Consider the following 10000-nt stretch of genomic DNA (forward strand, 5'->3'; position numbering starts at 1 on the left):
CTTGTCCATATCATCAGTAGTGTCATTAACAAGTTTTTCAATAACAATGAACTCAAAGTCAGACATGTGATGTTCTTTTCTATTGAAATGGACGGCCAATTCACACGTGGCCTTGTTGGTCAACATAGCCGATTTGTGATTACGAAATCTGACCTTGAATTCATTCGATGTTGAACCTACGTATTGAATCTTGCATGTTTTACAGGTGACTAAATAGATGACATTCTTCGACCTACAGTGTACATTCTGTCTAATGGAGTAAAAACGGCCTGTACATGCGCTGTGAAAGATCTTATTTTCAACAAGATAATGTTTGCATAGATCACATTTGTTCTTACATTTAAAACATCCTACGGGAGTGTTATTGCTGTAATGGGTTTTTTAGGCCTTGCTAGAATCTCTTTTGGGTCTTCGATAAGAAGGAATAATTGACCCCTTTGGGAAAATCTGGGATAGCAATGGCGATTCATAAATAAGATGACTAAATGATTTGATGATTTTGCTGATGTTTGGTAGATGAGGGTTGTAGTCGACTACCAGAGGAAAGACGATTTTTTTGTCTTTCGGTTTCGAGGCGAGTAAGTCCTCCCTGGGTAGATCTTTTGCCCTTAAAAATTGCTTATTGACTTCCGCTGGATTATAACCTCTCTCAACGAGATATGTCTGGTATTCTTCACTACGTTGGTCAAATTTTTCAATGGTTGAACAGTTTCTGCGAATCCGGGTGGCAACTCCAAATGGGATTGCCTTAGTGCAATGCCTTGGGTGAGCATTCTCACATGCCTTGGGTGAGCATTCTCACAGGCCCTGTTCAGGGATTCCATTACTTCTTAGGGGCCCTGGGCTCATCATTTCGCCACCTGATTGCATGATTTACTAAGTCCTGTTGTTTATTTTAAATTATTAGTTTCGATGTCTGGTGATTAACGCCTTTTTCGGAATAGAGCTAACTATTTCTTATCTCACGTATTGTCCACTCGATTTATTCCAACCGCGCGTATTACATTACATATTATTGTGATTTTTTATAATTTTTTGTAATTTTAAACATTTTACACCTTTTGGTTCATAGTTTTGTATAAATAGCGCAAGTTCAGTTGTACCAGGTATTTTTAGTTTTTAGTTTTTAGCGTGTACTGAAGAAGCCCGAAGGGCGAAACGTTTACACGAAATTATAATATACCAGACCTGTGAGAAGTTCGCCAGCGACTCATTTTTTCATTCTTCCTATTAACTTATCTGAGTCAAGACGTTTTGTATCCTTTTGGATCCTCCTCGCAAGTGGCATCACCGTGGATACTCAATCTTTATCATTCTACTTATATTATATATATATATATATATATATATATATATATATATATATATATATATATAATGTTTGAATGAAGATTGGCTTACCAACGGTTATGCCGCTTGGAAGAAGGATCCAAAGGATACTACACGCTTGCACTCGAAAATTGTAGTTTGTGGAGAAAGAGTATTTTTAACCCTGTACACTCTATACTGAGGAAGCCCGAAGGGCGAAACGTTTATTAAAGAGTTTTGGCCACGGAAGAAGTTCGCTGTTTACTCTTTCTACACAAACTATATATATATATATATATATATATGAGAGAGTCATTACGACAGCCTGGTTTTCATGTCGTTCCCATGTGATAGACTTGAAAGAACTCACTACCTGGCGAACGGGAAGGACTGGAGCCTTCAATCTTGTTGCAGTTAGGGCTATACAGTCACTTGTAAGAGTAAATTGAAATTTATCTTCCGGGGGAATTAAAGGATGGCTGGACACGCCAAGCTAACATTATCGTGAACCATTCAAAACTCTACATTGTTCTTTTATTGCACCTTAATTCTTACAGGGAGATAGTGGCGGTCCATTCGTTTGCAATGAAGGAGGAAAATTTGTATTACGTGGTGCTGTGAGCTGGGGACACTCAAGGTGTCGAACCGATCACTACTCCGTGTTTGCTAGAGTGAGCAGCTTCATTGGATGGATAGAAAGCAAGATGTCAGGTTACCTGCGTTTGTGCATTTTCATTTACGTCATTAAAATGGGTAAAAGGGGTAAAAATGCGGCGAATAGTCACGGACGGCACGTAATGTTTTTGCTTGTGCCTTTTATTGGTAGGCGCCATTTAAAACTACGTATAAGAACACTTAAGACTTGTTAATTTTGTCGTCGAAAGATCATTGAAGCGGTAACATATTTCTTTAAACATCTCAAAAATTCGGCTTTATTAGAGAACAGACGGCGCAAAGGCGTTGTAGCACGGTAGCGATCTTAAGTACGCGAAGTTTTTGAGCCACAGATGGACACCGGAAGTGAACGTTTCGCGCGTCAGCGCCTGGTAAAGCTTCCTACTGGCTCAGTGGTGACGGCGATGGATTTTTATAGACTCCGGCCTTAAGTCACCCTCTGACCACTGGCTGGATTTCTGTTTCCTGAATTCAAATTGATAGTCAACTGGTTGCCTCCTATCATTTGGGGAGGGGCTGGGGGAGCTCAGCATGTTTTGCTTCTAATTGTTGTAAAGTGCATTTGAGTATTTCTTTTAATAGAATGCAAAAATGGCTGCCAATAAATTTGTCTTTCATCTTTGTCCTAAGTGACCTTAGTAGCCTCGTTTGCACGTGTAAAATTGAAAGGAAAAGATATATGCGGTCATTATTGCATTCAGTCAATATGGGAAATTAAACTCCCTATCTGAATGACATTTTGTTTAAATGAAGTTACGAAAGACGCAAAATGGCACTCACTTGAACTCCAAGGATAACCATACCAGCATAAGTTTTTCATAAGCTCGTTAGGAACTGACTGCATAACTTTTGATTATTTTAGAAAAGGGGTGAATCAGTTTTTAATGGACCTGGAAATGAAATTCTTGCCATGGCGGCAGCCCATTTTGTGACCTTAGTTATGCATATCGCTGGTGTTAAGGTTTGGGCTTACGCAGTTTCGGTCGCAAACTTGGAATGATCTTATGAATTTGCTGACTTTCCCAACCAAAGAATACACTGCTTAAACCGTTTCGACGGATTGCCGTTCTTATGGCAAAAACTCGACTGAGGAAGAACCAATAAGAACTCTCGGATTTACTATTTAGCCATAAAATAATATATTTTCTGTGAGACAGATTATTTACATTTTAAATTGTTATCTTTTTTTCGCACAGGGTCGTGAGGAGGAGGAGATGGAGGAGGACGTGAGTAAAAAAGAGTTTCGATTTCCTATTCTCCTTTTTTATCAAAAATCAAATTTGTTTAAAGAACCAATCAACCAGGTTTGTGAGTACTTCTCATCTTTGCTTTTCACCCAATAAAACTTATTCCTGTATCAGTATTTTTTGTGTGTGAAAATCAACGCCCAACTTTTTGAAAAGATAGACGGTTTAGGAAAATGATTCAATGGGCAAGTTCCTAACGAAAAAACTTAGGTTGAATAAAGAATAGTGCTTAAATAAAGGATGTTGTCTTGTCTTGATTTTCGCACTTCTTGCCTTGTCTGGTCTTAGTTTTATTGGTGAGAAGTAATGTAGTCACCTTTGCAAGAAGACTCACGAGCGAAAGGTGATGATAACTAAGTCGGTTCACGTTTTACCTGGACTTTACAAAACGAGGTGGCTTTATTTGACGGACGATGTTAGTCGAGATAAACTAACATCAAAGCCAGGATTCGAGCCAGGACTTCGAGCTAGGACTCAAGCCAGGACTCGAGCCAGGATTCGAGCCAGGACTTCGAGCCAGGACTCCAGTTAGGACTTTTCTAATTTTTTGTCAGCCAAAAAATTAATAAACAAGTAATAAATTTCGAAACAAATAGAAATAATTATTACTTATTATGAGTGATTACATGGGTCAGTTTAATGACATTTCCACGATACGGAGTCGACCGTTTTTATAGGGAATGTGCGATCTTTTTTTACCAGCTAGTCAGGTGGAAAGTTTGAGTGTTTCGAAGATCCTTTTCTGTATTTGTCCAGTACTTTCGTCGAGTGTTGAAAAATGTGGATAACGAGCAAGTTAGAAAACCAGCAATTTGTGATGTGTTTGTTTGCAAACATTGAAAGGAGATAGTAGGTCTTCCTTTGGGCGAACTAGAGGGCCGGAAAACGAGACTGCGATTGTTTACCATTGACAATAGTTTTCTGAAAACTCCTTTGAAAAGTGAGTGGAACATGCCTTTTTGGGTCGCTCCAGCTGGGAACAACGGGACATCTGCAAAAGGTAGCCCTTGTTTTTCTCGATAGAATGTTCCAAACGGAAATTCGTGTTCCATTTTTTCAAAACCGTCGTTCATTTCACTCTCAGGCCGGCCTGCGCGGCACTTTTTCGGTAACGGGAACCGATGTTTACAAATGGTGATGGAGGTCAGCATTGAAAGTTGCCTCTTGAATTGGATGGTTGTCCACTTCCTTTTGGTCTTGTAAGACGCCACAGGGAAAGAGGGCGTTACTCGGTTTTATAAGGGGAGGGTCTGAGATTAGTCGCAACTCCTTACCCATTAATATACCATTTCTGACTAAAAAGGTGCCCCTAAATAAGTTATGTGACTTGCAGGAGTTGAAAATGACGGGAAAGCGAAATATCGTCGAGTCCTGGCTCGAGTCCTGGCTAGAGTCCTGGCTCGAAGTCCTGGCTCGAATCCTGGCTCGAGTCCTGGCTCGAATCCTGGCTCGGTATATAGGCATCCTCATGTTAGTCGAGTGAACGTGTAATTACCTTTTTTTTGGAATAAGTTATTCCTGCTAAAGTTCTAATGAAGACTCCATGTTATATATTTGTATCGCAATTATAGCCTAAACCCGTAAACCTCAATCATGGTAAGGACTCATCCTTCACTTGAGTGGAAGGAAATTCACAGTTATCCTGATGCAATGAAATCAGCTTATTGTTAGCCAGTGAGCACGCCAACTTATAACTCTTCATAATCAGAGTTCAGGAAACTTTGAAGGTCATCCCATAGATTTTGCCAGTGTAGTTCATAATGCCATCTTATTGATTTTATAGGGTTAGGGTTAGTTTTGCAGTTTGACAGATTCGACGAGCTTATTTATGTAGCTTTTAAATATTGATCATTAGCTCTAACGACAACAATGGAAAAAGAAAGTCTTAGGCTGCTTTAAAGCAGCTGCAACTGATTTTTCTAAAATTTCTTTTGCCCATTTTAGTTTGTGGAGACAACGATAGTCGTTGTTTTATATGGAGTATGTACTGCTGGAATAACCGTTACGTTAGAGACAATTGCAAGAGGACATGTCGACTCTGTTGAAAACTACAGGTTGATGTCATAGATTCATATCATCCTGATGAAGAATAAAATCTTCATGTCATGTCACCCTTTTTGGTCCTGTTCAGTTTACTTTTCCTTGCCTAATTTTAACTACCCTTATGGAATCTTCGTACGAGCACCCTGCCTCTCAAGGTTGGTCGTGAGAACAATGATCCCAAGTTTTGTCCTTAACTAATTTGTTATTCGGTGTGGTCGATTAAAAGGGAAATGTCGGAAGAAAAGGCAAAATATACTTTGTGGTGTTGAGAGGTTGAAACGCGAGAACGTGATTGCTTCCAATTGTTATAATCGTATCTTTGCTAATTAGCCAAGGGACCTTTCTTACTTTCAAATCCCAACGAATAAAATCACATAGTTTACTTTGTGTGCCATTTGCCCATTCAAGAGTCTTTGCCAACCTTACTTCTTCCATAGAATTCCACCAGGTATTTATATTTTTCGAATACATAACAACAATTAACCACACTGGTCCGTAGATAAAAGATATAATTTCTGTTGAGGTGGACCTGCCTGGACTATTATAGCAACTGAAATTACTGCGTACAGGACCACACAGGAATGTTTATTACGAAAAATGTTTAAATACAGCTCAAAACTTACTGAATAAATAATTAAATAAGTAGGTGAATAGATAAATAAAGAATTAAAAAAGAGACAGCACGAAACGATGGAAAAAAAATGAAAAAGGTCAATTTATATTTCTGCAATTAGACTGCTAGACAGTCTCTTCTGTGTGAGTCCAGCGTAATCTCGTACCCAGATCTCCCATGGCTTTTGCAGTGTTGAGACAGTGAATTCTGTGGACGAGATTTAGTCGAGCCTCGTTATGAATGGTCGAGGTAAGCTCGCGGGAGAAAGCTCGTAGAATTAATACATTCTCACTTCTTGTAATCTGTTTCATTATTATACCATGTATTGCCGTTGGCGATAAGACAGTCGCGTACATGACAAAGTTCTTCTTTAACAACTTTCTCAACTATCGTAACAGTCCCACCCCCCCCCCCCCCCTCCTTCCCCGGGAGCTTGTATTTGGAAAATTGCCCTTAGGGTTAGGGTTAGTTAATACGAAGCAAAACAAAGCAAAAACAGTAAATTTACCTCCAACTATAAGGCTAGCCCAATCGATTTGGAAACGCAAATTTCCCTCCGTAGATGAGCCCCTCCAAAAATAAGCCCCTCAAAAAGGGCCTTTGAAAAATATAAGCCCCGGGGCTTATTTTCGGAGTTTAACGGTATTAGCATAAAGTAAATTCGTATCATCGGCAAAAATACAGAATTTAAACTTCATGAAACATTTTGCAAGATCATCGGGCCACGAACTTTCAAATACGCTGAAAATTATTTCGGCTTTTAAAAAATATGCAGGCCAATTTGTGTTGCTTGCGATCTACCATCTAAGACACTGATATGCATGCAATCTATAATTCGTCGTAAACAGTAGTCTCCTTCGCAGCCGTTATTGGGGCGTCACGCAACTCTCGCCTCGTCATACGAAAAGACAAAAGAGCAGGGAAAAAAGTGATTCAGAGCGAAATTAACAGAAAGAATCCTATTCAAACAATTGTTACGCATTGAAGGATCGACCTTAAATTTTCGAGGTGTGAACTCGCACAATCTATTGTCGATGGAACTTGAAAAGCCTAAAAGGGCTCCCGTAACAGATTCTACATTCGCTCTATGGAACGCTCGATCATTGTCAAGGAAAACTGCAGTGCTCTGCTACACTATTTTAGCAAGGAATATCAGCTAATATGACTGATTATGGTAAATTAAAGTAAAGCAACCATATTTAACGTCGATAACGCGTAACAGTAATTCAACTGACAAAGCTGAGGTCGACGGTGCACTCATTTTACTCCCCCCTCTCCATCAGTGCTCCGTTTTACGGGTATTTAAAGCTACTTAGCTACACGAAAGGAAAGAAGTCGAAGTAAGGATGCGAGATCCGGGAATCGAACTCAGGACCTCTAGCACCAATGCCGCGCACTAACCAACTGTGCCATCCTTGCTCCTGGTGATTAATGAAACGTGACTTAAAGGAGATTGCCGAGATTCTATAATCTCTTACATATATAACTCACTGCCTGACCATCAGATTATTCATCAGCCTAGATCTACCCGTGGCGGTGGTGTCTGTATCATAGCAAGGAAGGTATATCATATCAATTGCGTCTCTCAATCATTTAATTCGATGGAAAACATTCGCATCTCCAACTTTCTTCTGGTTCTATCCATCTTCGATTGGTTGCTATTTACCGACCTCCTCCGTCCAAGCGGAACTATCTACGCCCCTCTTCTTTAAAGAATTTTCGACATTCCTGGAGTCTAATTATTTCATCTGGCAATTTAATTTCACGTGGATAATGTTCAGAGTGACCGTGATGCTTCTGCATTCCTCAATCTACTGCACTCGTTTGGCCTCCAGCAGCATATTGCAAAGTCTACCCATAGACGTAGCCACATTCTCGATCTACTCAACACTAAATTACTAACCTTATGGCTAATCAGTCATCACCGTCGTTGGAGTTGTCTTCTGGCCACGCTCTGGTTGTTTGCCACCTTTCGATCCTAACGCCTAGACCAGCACGGGTACTCGTGAACCATCGTAATCTACGTAGGATTAACACTGATCATTTCAAAGAATCAATAGCTTCTTCATCTTTGATGGCTAATCTTATGTCTGAACCAGCTCTTCAGTATCATCAGTATCGTTCTTCGTGATCATTTGGACTTACATGCTCCTCAGAGTAGGCGTCTTGTTACTCCTCGTCCTCACGCTCCCTGGTTTACTGATGCTCTGAGAGAAGCTAAACTTGTGAGGCGCCGTCTGGAACGTAAATGGCACTTGAGAAGTTGATCGTCAGTTATATCACGATCACTGTGCTGCATATCATCGTCTCCTCACTGACACTAAAATTTCCTATCACAATAACAAGCTGAAAACCCTTGATCAGAAAGCTCTGTTTGAGGATGTCGACAAGCCGGGTAATAGTAAGAAGCCTCAGATCCTTCCTACAAACATCGACAAAAATGATCTTCCATCTACCTTTGCCAAATCTTTCAAGACCAAAGTTGGTAACCTTAGGAACTCTTCTTCAACTACTGACTGTGGGCTTTTATTTCGTCCTCCTGAATTGGATTGCCCTGAACGATTGACTGAGTTTACTCTCTTAAACTCTGATGAAATTCATTCTATCAATGTTAATTCTCCTACTAAATCCTGCACCCTCGATTCTATACCTACTATCTTACTACTTAAAGAATGCATTGATGTGCTGCTCCCAACCATCCTGGAAATCATCAGCAGTTCATTAGCGTCTGGACATATTCCTGATGCTATTAAGTCTGCCCTGGTCACACCAATCATCAAGAAGCCTAATCTCGACCCGAATATCCTTGGCAACTACAGGCCTGTATCTAATCTTCCATTTGTATCCAAGGTTCTTGAACGCGCCGTTATCCCTCAACTTCTGTCCCATCTTCACTTGAATGACCTATACCCTATACTGCAATCAGCCTACCACCGCTATCACAAGCACTGAAAAGACCCTACTCTGGGTACACAACGATCTCCTTAGAGATGTCGATGATGGTAATGAGGCATTGCTGATTCTTATCGATTTTCCCTTAGCCTTCGATACCATTGATCACTTCCTACTTCTTCAACGTCTGGAGAAGCGGTTTGGTTTTTCTGTAACTGTGAACTTGTGGCTTAACTCGTACCTTCACAGCCGCACCCACCGTATCAGCATTGGGGGCAAACTATCAGATCCATGTCCTCTAGAATCTGATGTTCCTCATGGCTTGTTTCTTGGTCCCATCCTTTTCTGTCTGTACGTCGCAGAACTTGAGGACATTTTTTCGTCTCATGGCATCTCTGCCATGATATACGCAGACGACACTCAGCTTTACATTATTATCGACAAGCAACAGCATGACGCAGGAACCGTTGATCTTGAGGTCTGTTTAAAGGACTTCAAGCTCGTCTTGAACGATGGAAAGACTGAAATTCCGCACATTCACTCGAAGTTTTCTCGATCTATTTCTCCCAAACTTGAGAATGTCATCGGAGGTTTAACTGTCAAGCCTAAATATGAGGCTCGTAACCTGGGAGTGGTGTTTTGACTCTTGTCTTTCTTTCAAGCAGCACATTAACAACATCTGCAAAGCGTCTTTTATGGCACTAAGTAACATCAGCAAGATTACGAACTATCTCGATCAATCTCAAGATGGAAAGCTAGTTCGCGCTTTTGTTACCACACGATTAGATCAGTGTAACGGCTTGCTCTTTGGCCTCCCGAAATTGAAGTTAAAAAACTACAACGTGTTTTGAATGCTGCCGCGGGCCTAGGCGACACAGTTGTTGCAAGACTCAAAAAAGAAGACCACATCAGTGACATCCTGAATAGCCTTCATTAGCTACTCGTACGTGCCCACATCCAGTATGAAATTTTACTACTCATTTACAAAGTAAAAAAATGGGTTAGCTCCAAAGTACATGTCTGATCTCGTCTCGGATTATAACACCTCTTGCAGCTTACGTTCCACAGGAAAAGGATTATTAGCAGTCCCTCGCACGAAATCAAAAACCTACGGGGATAGAGCATTTCTGTGGCCGGGCCTGAATTATGGAACACTTTGCCACCAGATCTTAAAACAGAAAACTCTCTAGATATTGTTAAATCCAATCTTTAAGACTTTTTT

The 10000-nt window shown here is 40.5% G+C and overlaps 1 protein-coding gene across 3 annotated transcripts in view; it reads left to right on the forward strand.

Moving 5' to 3' along the window:
* Window positions 1-10000, forward strand: part of LOC138051112 (chymotrypsinogen A-like) — a 20618-nt gene that overhangs the window by 7814 nt on the left and 2804 nt on the right. Inside the window, exons 5-7 of one of the 3 annotated variants that reach the window (XR_011132731.1) lie at window positions 1866-2019; window positions 3180-3209; window positions 5175-5284. Coding sequence is in view for 1 of the 3 variants with exons in the window: in XM_068897257.1 (XP_068753358.1) it covers window positions 1866-2019; window positions 3180-3187 (162 nt within the window). In the remaining 2 variants the exon portion in view is untranslated. Of the gene's footprint in view, window positions 1-1865; window positions 2033-3179; window positions 3210-5174; window positions 5342-10000 lie in introns of those variants that run through there. The other 2 variants (XM_068897257.1, XR_011132730.1) reach the window with 2 other exon arrangements.

The sequence above is a fragment of the Montipora capricornis genome, chromosome 6 (assembly GCF_036669925.1).
Source record: "Montipora capricornis isolate CH-2021 chromosome 6, ASM3666992v2, whole genome shotgun sequence".
NCBI classification, from domain to species: domain Eukaryota; kingdom Metazoa; phylum Cnidaria; class Anthozoa; order Scleractinia; family Acroporidae; genus Montipora; species Montipora capricornis.